General features: G+C 39.9%; 1 protein-coding gene across 3 annotated transcripts in view; it reads right to left on the bottom strand.

Moving 5' to 3' along the window:
- Window positions 1-12500, bottom strand: part of kcnj10b (potassium inwardly rectifying channel subfamily J member 10b) — a 41203-nt gene that overhangs the window by 24244 nt on the left and 4459 nt on the right. For all 3 annotated transcript variants that reach the window (XM_077222167.1, XM_077222168.1, XM_077222169.1), the window contains exons 2-3: window positions 8830-9169; window positions 1661-1872 (exon numbers count right to left, since the gene is read on the bottom strand). In XM_077222167.1, the coding sequence (XP_077078282.1) occupies window positions 1661-1872; window positions 8830-9169 (552 nt within the window). The remainder of the gene's footprint in view (window positions 1-1660; window positions 1873-8829; window positions 9170-12500) is intronic.

The raw sequence follows: 12500 nt of genomic DNA, 5'->3' as shown, positions 1-12500 counted from the left end.
TTTTAAAATTTGGGGAATTTTTGTTTTCATCGAGACATCAGTAGCTATATTAATATCAGTGATACTGGCCTTCATTCATAAAAAAAAATATGCCATTAAACATTTATTTAAATATAGGCTACTGTCTTTATGTTGTTTCTACATTACAGTGAAAATTGAGTCCTAAATTATTTACATTTTATTTACATTCAAAACATTAATGGTGAACATTTTTGACTTTATAAAATTATTGTCTCAAGTCTTGGTGATCTATTAAACAATAAAGACAGTAAAACGTCTTTTTCTTATACATAGTTTAGTAGCCCACTAGTCTTTTTTTGCAGAATTTATCATTATAATCAACTAAATTATTTTCCTGTATTTTGTGTCACCATAGTCCCTAAATGTATGTAAATGCAAGAAATGGGATTCAAATCGAAAACATTTCCCACATTTTGCTTAATTGTGAGGAAAATAATATAAATCTGTCCAAAAACGATGTGTGTATTTACTAATCTCGCTTGCACAAAAAAAAAGATTCAATATTTTTTAAAATGAATAAAATCAGTGAAATGCAGAATCAGAAAACCATGGAAACCTCCAACAACTAAATATGTTAAATAAAACATACATTTTTAATGCATTTAATCTCACTACATCGACCAATGTACTTGCTATTGACCTTCGATGATTCAGTTAAACCATAAGCAAAAATGATTATAGATTTCTTTGGTTTTTATTGGTAAAGTAAAGGCTGATTTATACTTCTGCGTCGGACCTACGCCGGAGCCTCTATGCTATAGACTACGCGTTGGTTTTCATTTATACTTCTGCGTCGTTGTCCGCGTTGATGCGCAATTACACATGCAGAGGGAACATGTGAAACCCGAGGGAGGGGTTCTAGCAGACCAATCACAGCGCTTGCGTCCGCGTAGAATTGACGCGTTGTTACATTTTTGGAGGTGCACGTCAGGGTACACCGAAGGGTACGCGCGTTACACACAGCCTATGACGTAGCTACGGCGTAAGTTCGACGCAGAAGTATAAATTGGGCTTAAGTGTTAAACTTTTTTCTCTGAAGCTGAAAGGTTTGATTGTGCGGCGCCCTCTACTGTACAGGAGTGAATCTGCATTTCCTTCAACCCTTATTATTTCACTTTTGGTGTGAAAGGGTCTTTACATTTGCCCAAAAATATAAATTTTATTTTAAATAAAAAATAAAAAAAACAAGGCCAGCCCAGGTGAAAAAAAAGTAATATAACGCATGACTTTTCTAAAAAAGTAACTAAGTAATGCATTTTATTTTAAGTTATTTTGTTGATCCTGGAACAACATTCCAATCAACTAATCAGATTTGATGGACAAGTTTACATTTTATATCAAGTTTAGGCTTACATCAGCTGTGTTGGGAGAAAGTTACTTTGAAAAGTAATGCATTACAGTATTGCATTACTTAGTTACTTTTTAAGGGAGTAATGCAATACTGTAATGCATTACTTTTCAAAGTAACTTTCCCCAACACAGCTGATGTAAGCCTAAACTTGATATAAAATGTAAACTTGTCAATCAAATCTGATTAGTTGATTGGAATGTTGTTCCAGGATCTTGATACAGGATCATGTTGTTCTTGATGAAATCACCATGTTTTTGACTCCAGGACGGCATGTAAATGTTTGTGCACCTTGGCAAGGAACGTTCCGGTGATGAAGATCTCCATAGCGGTGGTGATGAGGAGCTGGATGATGAGCAGGACGATTGCAGACGGACAGTCTTCAGTAATGCACCGGTAACCGTATCCGATGGTGGTCTGAGTCTCCAGGGAGAAGAGAAAAGCCCCCGTCAGCGTCTGCATCTGCATCACACACACACTGTGGTTTGCTGGAGGATCAAACTCTAGAGGGAGAAACGCAAGACACAAGCACCTCGATTTAATAGAGGTTCTGTTTCGTTGGAGCCATGTCTGGCTTTTCGTATCACTGCTGACAAGACATATACAAATAAGAAAAATATAGATGTTTCAAAGCAGCTTTACAGTGATAATAGGAGATTACAGTAACAGAGATTGTTTAGGCTTTACAGCAGATCTAGAATAAAGTTATTGTCCAGATAAAGTTAATTTTGATTGATTCACTTTCGTTGTAAAGATCATTAGTTATTAACTTAGCGGCCACTAACACACACTGTTTTTACTGAATACAGAAACTTTTAATGCGTTCTGGCCGTTCATTTACACGATTACAGTGTTTGTCGCTCGAGAACGCAAACATGAAATAGGTTCCAAGTTGCAAGTTTTGACATATTTTTAAAACGTTATCATCTCAGTGTAAACTTCAAAAAGTGAATCTGTGAAAACGGTGACGGCGTGCACATGCATATCATGTGTTTAGTCTATAGATACGCGCGTTTGAATATATATGTGCGCAGGCGCATAGTCGTTCTCTACACAGTGACATCGCCAAATTACTTGTCAGGCCTGCATAATAATGATTTTTTAGTCGCTCTGCGTATCCTCGAACCATTTTAATAACATTTGACTAGTGACACTTCCGGATGCGTTGTCGTCGTGTCCAGATGCAGGTCCTTCATCATATCCTGATACGGCCTGGATCCGGCGGACTGCGGTAAACCTCGGGATAAACAGAGAGTCTAATATTAGCATAGATGCCATCCTTCTTATGATATAACAAGTACATCAGGATTTATGGGAAGTGTTCCCGGTTCCGCCTAACATTTTACATGATTTGAATGATAGAAATGTATAATGTTCTATGAGTATGCCAGGTAAAGGTGGCACAGAAGCGCTTCTGAAGTGTAATTTTGTTGTGTTTACACAGACTGTTTAATGTTGCTCAGAGGTGGCATGAATGCATTTACATCGGCTTAAATCTTATCTTCTATTAGAACATTTTCGGTGGAGATTTTTCTTACTCTATAGTACCGTTAACTTGTGGTGTACCTCAGGGATCGGTTTTGGGCCCGCTTTTGTTTTTTTTTTGCTCCCTTTATATTAGATTTTTCGTAAGCAAATAATTCCCAAAGATAGGGATTAGGGAATCAGGTCCTTATCATTTAAATGTGGATGATATCAAGTTTTACCTCCCTTTGAAAAAGATAAAATACAGAAATAATCAAAAGAAATCAGAATAATTAAAAACATAAAGTCGGACGAACAGTGGCACAGTGCTCATTCATTAAATGCACAGTTAAACAGATGTGTTTTGAGTTTGGATTTGAATGTGACTACTGTAGGAGCACATCTGATCTCTTCTGGAAGCTGGTTCCAGCTGCGGCTGGCATAGTAGCTAAAAGCAGACTCGCCATGCTTAGAGTGAACCCTTGGTATTTCTAGCCGATGTGATCCTAATGATCTGAGTGATCTGTTGGGTTTATATTCAGTGAGCATATCTGCAATGTATTGAGGTCCTAGGCCATTGAATGATTTATATACCAGTAATAATACTTTAAAATCAATCCTAAATGTAACTGGCAGCCAGTGTAAAGCCCTGAGGACTGGTGTGATGTGATCATATGTTCTGGTTCTGCTCAGCGTTCTGTATGAGCTGCAACTGTCTTATGGTGTTTTTGGGAAGGCCAGTGAGAAGTCCATTACAATAATCCACCCTGCTGGTGATGAAAGCATGCACAAGTTTCTCTAAGTCTTGACTGGAAACAAAACATCTAATTCTTGCAGTATTTTTCAGGTGATAGTATGCTGATTTAGTTATTGCTTTGACATGACTACTGAAACTAAGGTCTGACTCTAGAGACACACCCAGATTCCTGACTTGTTTTTTAGTTGTTTGACCCCTAGACTGAAGGTATGCGTTCACCTTGAGAACTTCATCTTTGTTTCCAAACGCAATGACTTCAGTTTTGTCTTTGTTTAACTGACGTTTTGGCACATCCAATTGTTTACTTCATCAATGCATTGGCAAAGGGAGTCAATGGGGCTGTAATCGTTAGGCGATAGGGATAAGTAGAGCTGTGTATCGTCTGCATAGCTGTGGTAAGCGATTTGGTTATTTCTCATTATTTGGCTCATTGGGAGCATGTACAGGTTGAATAGGAGTGGCGAGAATTGAGCCTTGAGGGACTCCGCATGTCATGGGTGTCCACTCAGACTTATGGTCTCCTATACTCACATAATAACCTCTGCCTCCTAAGTATGACCTGAACCATTTTAGGACTGTCCCAGAAAACCCGACCCAGTTTTCCAGCCTGTCAAGAAGTATGTTGTGATCGACAGTGTCAAATGCAGCACTGAGGTCGAGTAGTACCAGCACTGATAATTTGCTTGTATCATTATTTAAGCGAATAACGTTTATTATCTTTATGAGTGCTGTCTCTGTGCTGTGGTGCGGTCGGAAACCAGATTGAAAATTGTCAAAGTGTCCATTTGAGCTTAAGAATTTGTTCAGCTGATTGAAGACAACTTTTTCGATGATCTTGCCTATGAAAGGAAGATTTGATATCGGTCTATAGTTGTTTAATATGGTCTTATCCAGATTGCTCTTTTTCAGGAGGGGCTTGACAACAGCAGTTTTCAGGGAGTTCGGAAAACACCCAGAGAGAAGTGAGGCATTTACCACTTCTAGGAGATCTGCTTCTAAGCTGTGTAACACATTTTTGAAAAAAAGATGTGGGAAGTGTGTCAAGGGCGCAGGTTGATGTTTTAAGGTGCTGTACGGTTTCTTCCAAAATGTTACCATCAATTTCTTTGAAATTAGACATAGTGACTACTTTCTCAGGCTGTTGTCTGATCTGCCTGACACCAGCGCAACTCAAGGATGAGCTGATCACCTTTCTGATATTATTGATTTTCTCAGAGAAGAAAGAAGCAAACTCACTGCACTTGCTCTCTGAGGGAATTTCACTGGGAATCTGGCTTGGGGGGTTTGTCAGTCTCTCTACAGTAGCAAAAAGAGTGCGTGTGTTGTTTATATTGCTGTTTATAATATTCGAGAAGAAAGTCTTTCTAGCTTTGCCTAGTTCCTTATTGAAAGCATGGATGCTGTCTTTGTAGATGTTATAATGGACTACAAGTTTTGTCTTCCGCCACATGCGCTCTGCTTTTCTGCATTGTCTTTTCATATTTTGCACTGCTGTTGAGTTTCTCCAAGGTGCTTTTTGTCTGCCATTCTTCTTCTTGACTTTCACAGGAGCAATATCATCAATTACACTTTTAACTTTCGAGTTAAAAGAATCAAGGAGAAAATCAACAGAGTCAGCAGATATGCTTGGTGTTAAAGATATAGCCTTCATAAATACTACACTAGTGTTCTCATTTAAGCATCTCTTCTTGACAGACCCAGATCTAGCTTCAATGGCAGGAGAGATCAATATATCAAAGAAAATACAGAAATGATCAGACAGTGCTACATCCTTAATAACAATCGATGAGATGTTTAGACCCTTACTGATAAGTAAATCTAGAGTGTGTCCACGATTATGTGTGGCTCCATGTACATGCTGAGTCAGATCAAAAGTTTTTAAAACAGTTTTGATTTCTTTTGCCATATTGTTTTCTGCATTATCTATGTGAATGTTAAAATCTCCAGCAATGATAAAACAGTCAAACTCTGAGGAAATTTTCGATAACAGTTCTGTAAAGTCATCAGCAAAGGCTGTAGAGTTTTTTGGAGGCCTGTAAACAATGATAAGTAAAATGCGTGGAGCACCTTTTAACACAATACCCAGATATTCGAAAGACGGGTAATTCCCAAATGATATTTGCTTACATTCGTAGACATCTCTAAAAAGAGCAGCTAAACCCCCACTTCTTCTGACAGCTCTGCAGACACTCATAAAAGTAAAGTTAGGAGGGGCTGTTTCATTGAGGACTGTTGCACTGCAGCTGTCTTCAAGCCAAGTTTCATTTAGCAACATAAAATCCAGGTTGTATGTGGTTATTAAGTTGTTGACTAGAAGTGATTTGTTTTTAAGTGAGCGGATGTTTAAAAGTGCTAACTTAACCGTCTTACTTTTTCTCCCCACAGCAATCTTAGTTTGGCGTGTAATAGGCACCAGATTAGATGGGTTTGCTGTACGGCTTTTGAAGGCCTTAGACTTTCTATCATGTAATCGAACAGCAATAGAGAAAGATACAGGCACACTGGGTTCCCGCTTGTTCTGTAAACATTTGGAAAAGTTATTGTTATCATAGCGGGGACTCGACACATATCACTGAGAGCTGGTATCAGTTGTTTTTGGATCACCTCGAGCCGCTGGAGGAGGGTGTGGGCCCTGGCGCTTTGGCAGAGGCCGAAGAGCTCTCACAGGGGGAGGGGGAGGGCGAGCTGGGCCCGCAGGCTTTGGTGGTTGTGGGGCCTGCCGTTTTTTGGTTGGTATCTGGGGGCTCGCAGCAAAAGAGTGGGATAGTCTGGTTCCAGCATACACCAGTTGTTCCATTTTCTCTGAGAAGCACAGAAGTGGAGATGCTGGAGAGAGGGATAACGTGTCTGGTGAGAGGGGCTGTTGCTCTGGTGTTATCGGCGGCTGTGATATGCTGTCCTGGTTTCCTTGGCTGTTTTCCAGAAAGTCGTCCTTGGGTGCTGAATCTTGGAGCAGTGCTAGTAAGTCACAGTCTGTCTGTGGTGAGCTCTGTGGGCAGGGCTCAGCTGAGATTGTGTCCGTGAGCAGAGGTTGTTGTGGCTGAGTGGTGTTATCATTGTCCTTGTGCGATGTGTCAACCGCATGTCCATTCAGGTGCTGACGTGAAGTCCTGTGGTCATTCATACTGTATCCAGGTGTGTGTGTGCCATTCAGGTTGAGGGGATTGGCACACACTGCAGAAGGATGACGGAGGGAGAAGTAGATATTGTCCTGTAGCACTCTTGAACCAAGTTTGTTTGGGTGGTGGCCATTTTGTTGAAACAGTTGCCTCTGACTCCAGTAAAGATTGAAGTTGTCAATGAAGTTCACTCCTTTTATATTGCAGGTTTTTTTGCAGCCATGTATTAAGCCCAAGCAACCGTGAAAACCTGTTTGTTCCTCTTGCTGGGAGTGGTCCACTGATGAATGTCTGAACTTTCAGTCTTTTAAGTGTTTCAAAAAGTTCATTGAAATCCTTCTTAAGGAGTTCCGACTGCTCTTTATGAATATCATTCTTTCCCACATGAATGATGAGTCGATTTGCAGTCTTATGTTTCATAAGAATGTTCTGAAGTTCCCTGTTTACATCAGAAGTTGTTGCTTGTGGAAGGCAGCATGTGGTTGTATCCCTGCTACTAATGTTTCTGATTTAATGATTCCAGAATTAAGATGCCGCTAACTAAACCTAGTACAGAAACTCTAGTTTTTGGGCCTTCAGCATCTATTATACAGATAAATAACAATCTGGGTCTTTTATCTGTGAATTCTCATGCTAGTAATTTTGGAGTGAAAAAATTTGATAAACAAATCATGAAGAGTGGCTTTTATCATGTCAGATCCATTTCAAAATTGAAAGCGTTTTTATCAGTGAAGGATTTTGAGACAGTGAATCATGCTTTGGTTTCACTAGGTTGGGTTACTGTAACACACTGTACTTAGGTGTGGCTCAGTCCTCTTTATACCGCCTACATTAATTTAAGGTTTAATTATACGTGTATAATGATCTGACTCCTCAATATATTACAAATTTTCTTTTGCCTTCTCTGTTTTTGCTCCACGTCTGTGGAATAATTTGCCCGAACACATTAGGCTTTCTTCTGACGTTAAAACCTCCATGAAGACATATCTGTTTTTCTCTGGCATTTGGATCAATGTATTTTTTTAATTTGTGTGTTTACTTGTCAGTTTGTTATGCATTTAATGGGCTCCTATATTGCCCTTTTCACAAGATGTAAAATAAGTCTCTGATGTCCCCAGAGTGTGTATGTGAAGTTTCAGCTCAAAATACCCCATAGATATTTTTATAGCATGTTAAAATTGCCACTTTTTGCGTGTGAGCAAAAACGCACTGTTTTTGTGTTTGTCCCTTTAAATGCAAATGAGCTGCTGTTCCCGGCATAGAGGGCGGAGCTACAACAACTCCTGTGTGTGTGTGTGTGTGTGTGTGTGTGTGTGTGTGTGTGTGTGTGTGTGTGTGTGTGTGTGTGTGTGTGTGTGTGTGTGTGTGTGTGTGTGTGTGTGTGTGTGTGTGTGTGTGTGTGTGTGTTAGCAGCTTCAATTACCTCACACAGACACACACTGAACATTTCAAAAACTTTTAGCCTTTTATGTTCAAACCGAAGTCGGACAATGATGGAGAGATTCAAGAAGAAGCAACAGGACATTTCTGAATGGTTACCCAGCAAACACAGAACGTTCCCCTAACGTTCCCGAATGGTCCCATGAGGTTATTTTTTTGGGAACCAAACAAGAACGTTATAGGAACGTTCCATGTAGGTTATTTTTAGGTTCCATTTTTATAACGTAAGGAAAACGTTCCGGGAACGTTCCTCTAACGTTAAGGGAAAGTTCTAGGAACGTTCTGGGAACCAAAAACTAACGTTCCCAGAACCTAAATTTGTTTGCTGGGTAGTTGATGAATTTATGTAGCTGATGTGGAGTTAACTGTCTCCTCGTCATTGATTAGCATATTCTGTCATGATAATCTATAAATCGTTTCTGGGGGCGGGGTTTATGTAAATTTTAGGCTTAGTGATGTCACTAACCCATGAAGAAGCTTATTGTAGTGCCTACCAGCCATTTTTTGTAGTCCTTAAAAAGCCATTTCTGTAAGAGATATCTCCCTTTGCTTTGAACGTTGAGTGTCGTAACTTTGCAGATGTTTTTTTTTATGCTCAAACAGAAACATTACACACTAACTAAAGTTAAAAAAGTGAAATCATAATCAACCACCACTTTAATTGTATAATGAACTCTTACCGAGCAGGTCTCCGTGCACCAAAGCCAGCAAGTACCACAGCAGTCCGAAGGCGAACCAGGTGCCCACAAACGTGGCGCTGAACAGAACCAGTTTGTACCTCCACTGCATGTCCACAAAGGTCGTCCAGGGGTCACGCAGGTATAGAGCACCACGCCCACTCGCGTGCTCAATGCGCACATTGCTCCGCCCATCCTTGGATAAGACCCGCCTCCTACGCGTCACCTGACTCCCAGGCCCCGCCCCTCCGAGCAGAGGCTTCAGAACATCTGTCTGAGTCTGGGAGTGGCAGACTTTCTGAGGGGCGGGGCCATGAGAAGAAGTGGGCGTTGCCGACGTCATCTAGAGAAGAAACAAATGAGCCTCATTTACATTTATGCATTTGGCAGAATCTTTAATGTTTTTGAAGTCCCCATTTGGTGAAAATCCAGCTTTTAATGGTGTATATATGTCTATGTGGTGTTTTTAATATGCTTTAAGACAAATCATGTGTAAATTCATAAGTCGACAGCATTGCTGAGTATTTTTTATCCTTAAAACTGCAGTGAACCAAAGACAGTCTCAAAAACACGCTTTGAAATCGCTGGTGTTTCTGACGTCACAAACGACCTTGTAACCAATCAGATCAACGTGTGATCGTCAACGAGTGGATCTCTGAGCAGACAAAAAGTTGCAAAACGTTTTTTAAACGGAAACGGTGGTTTGTTGAACACCCTGTTCTGATGACGCAAGAGTTGCAGCTACGGCAGCTGAGAAGGAAGAATTTTCGTAGCCTGATGAAATCGGTATAAATACGTGTTTAATACTGCAAAATACACTCGATGTTACCGCGTGGTTTATATACACGTTGCTGCTGATTAGGTGGACATTTTTGACACACCCACCAAACAAGAGAGAACGCATCTCAAACCCCATTGCACACCGTGGCTGCGTTCCAGTCCACTTTAGACGCGCACTTGCGAACTTCCCTAAGCACTAAATCCCTGCCGCCATTTTGAAGTGCGTTCCACTTCGTAAAGTGGACGAGGGAAGTTTATATGGACAGACCCTCGCTCCCTCGACTTTGACAGAGGGAGTGAGTCTACTTCATATGTACACTTCAGGCAGCTCCATATACCACAATGCAACACGATTGTGACGTCACCGCATATTGCGTTTAATTTACCGCACCACAAACAAGTCTGATATATTTTTTTTTTTTATTTAAACAACTCAAACACACATATACACAATATAGAATGCTGCATTAAACAATTTCGTAATGGAAAAAAATAAATAATAAATCAACCCCATAGTGGATTGTAAGTGATCAAGGGTTTAGCCCGTTCCAGTTCAGAACGTTCAGTTCAACGTAAGCAATGACGTACATCCGAGTGAACGAGACGGAGGGAAGTGACGTCATATGTTGTTCAAAGTAGCAAAACCTTGCCAACGGGTTGAGCTTGAACGTGCCCAGAGCCCGTCTACGGAGAGCCTGGTCACTGCCTTTTAAGTCCTATTTTACCGAATTTTGGTTGTAGTTCCACCAGAGTTCCACTGGGGAAGATCGTCCGAGTGCAAAATGAATGGGAGTCTATGGAGCTAGACGCTAAATTAGTCTCTTTCACCCGATTGCCGTTGAGAAATTTCAGGTTTGATTGTAGGTTTTGCAAGTTCAACATGGGTTATAGATCGAAAGTTGAATGAACGAGTACTTATGACCTTTCGATTTCTTACAGGTTGAGTTGTTGTTGCCCATTACCCGCTAGCACTCTGCTAATGAACGCTGATTGGTCAGTGAAGGACTGATTACGACCAGAGATACCGCTTGATGGCATCGTGGCATCCGAAGCGGGACCAGAATGTGTGTGTATTTTCGGCGTGGTCTTTTAAAACAACAAAACAAAAAACTCTTCTAGCGCCTGTATTTACCTGTGTCTGCTGTGTTGTCGATGCCTCGAGAGAAAAGAAAGTGCAGATCGCGAAAGCACCAAAGTGACTGAAGGATTGCCGTAAAGCAGTATCTCTGGTGGAACGATGTGTATGACGTCATTGACATTTTAAAAGAATTTTTAAAGCAAATAAGTGACTCTAAAAAATCTAACACTCAGCAATGAGTAATTTCCTTGCATCTTTCGAATACAACATTCAAATTACCAGACAAAAAATTATATCCTGAGAAAAGTGGATTTTGAGGGGTATATCTCCATAGACCTCCAGTCATTCTGCACTCGTCCTGTGAGCGCCCTCATATGGACCCAGAGTGGAACTGCAACCAGTTCAGAAGCCGGAAGTTTACTTAGTGAACGTTATCTGACGTGCCCCTATGCTCATTTGCATATTCATAAAACTGCGAATACTAAATGAGGCAAGGGTGTCGAGTTACATTCAAACTATTTTAAGGCATAAAGATTTATTTATTTTTTCAAGGGAAAAATCGCTTAAATATGTAATTTTGGTGATCAAATATGAGTTTTAAGGGATAAAATGATTGACTACAGGGGGAATTTTAAGGCTTTAAATGAAGAGACAAACAGTTCTGAGAAAATCTGCTCCTAAGATGTTCTGAAGAATGGAGAGGGGACGGTAAAAAACAATGGAAAATATTAAGATTAAATTGTTGGGAAAAATGTTTCTGATTTTATCTTGCAATACTTATATCAGCGCGCGTGCATTGACCGCTATAGGCTTGAAATACACATATTGTACACATTTAAATTCAGCTCACTTGTTTTTCTGCGGTACATTTGTCTAGTGGTTTATATTTCAGTCCGCAGGGAGAAGCTCATTGAATGCAGTTTATCTGATTAATCAGGAGATTATTTTACATGAGACTTTTAACCAATAGTGAGTGGAAAGAAACGAACTAAAGGAGGGCGTTTGAAAGGAATCCAGACTGTGTGTTTGGCAGCGTTTCTCCGCATCCACCCGTTTAAACTCATTCCATTAGATGTGAAATATAGCAAGTAGAAGCTTCAGGAATTTCTATGCACTAATGTGACTTTCTTTATGGATTGAAGTCTCAGTGAAATCTCAATGCGTGATGTGTGAAGTCTCACAGGTAGTCGCATTAACATCTTGCACAAACAAACACAGAACGGGCATCTTTACCACAAATGTAAGCTTTAATTGATGGAAATTTTTGTCCAAATGCGTTTTGTTTGCACTGTAGATGCATTTAAATGTTCAACAAAAAGTCTCTATTCAGTTTTCCAGCCGAACACTTATATAACAGCATTAATTATATTCCGTTATGTAATCTGATGGATCCCCGGTTCACATTCATCATCTGATCTCACACTGCTCAAATGTGCCATTCCCTTCTTCTTTAAATGTACCAGTTGCTACACTGTAAAAAAATGTATTTTAAGTTTCTGCAAGATTATTGGAGTGCATTTTACCAAAAAAAAAAAAAAAAAAATCCCATTTCAGTTTTCATCATAATGTCAACATGCTAAAATATATATAACTCATGCTAGCAACATGCTTATTCATGATATCAATGTGCTACAACATGCTACCAACATGTAAAGCAAAGTTGAAACATGATAACATGTTAATTCATGTTAGCAGTATGTTAAATCATGCTAGCAACATGTTAAAGCATGCTAGTAAGAAGCTAATTCATGTTAGCAATATGGTCAAACTTTCTGGTAACATGGTAATTCATGGTAGCAACATGTTCAAACAAGTT

The sequence above is a fragment of the Siphateles boraxobius genome, unplaced genomic scaffold (genome assembly GCF_051911475.1).
Source record: "Siphateles boraxobius isolate OS27281-9 unplaced genomic scaffold, OSU_SipBor_1 86, whole genome shotgun sequence".
In the NCBI taxonomy this organism is placed as follows: domain Eukaryota; kingdom Metazoa; phylum Chordata; class Actinopteri; order Cypriniformes; family Leuciscidae; genus Siphateles; species Siphateles boraxobius.
The sequence above is the reverse complement of the archived record's forward strand: the minus strand, read 5'-3'. Positions and strand labels throughout refer to the sequence as shown.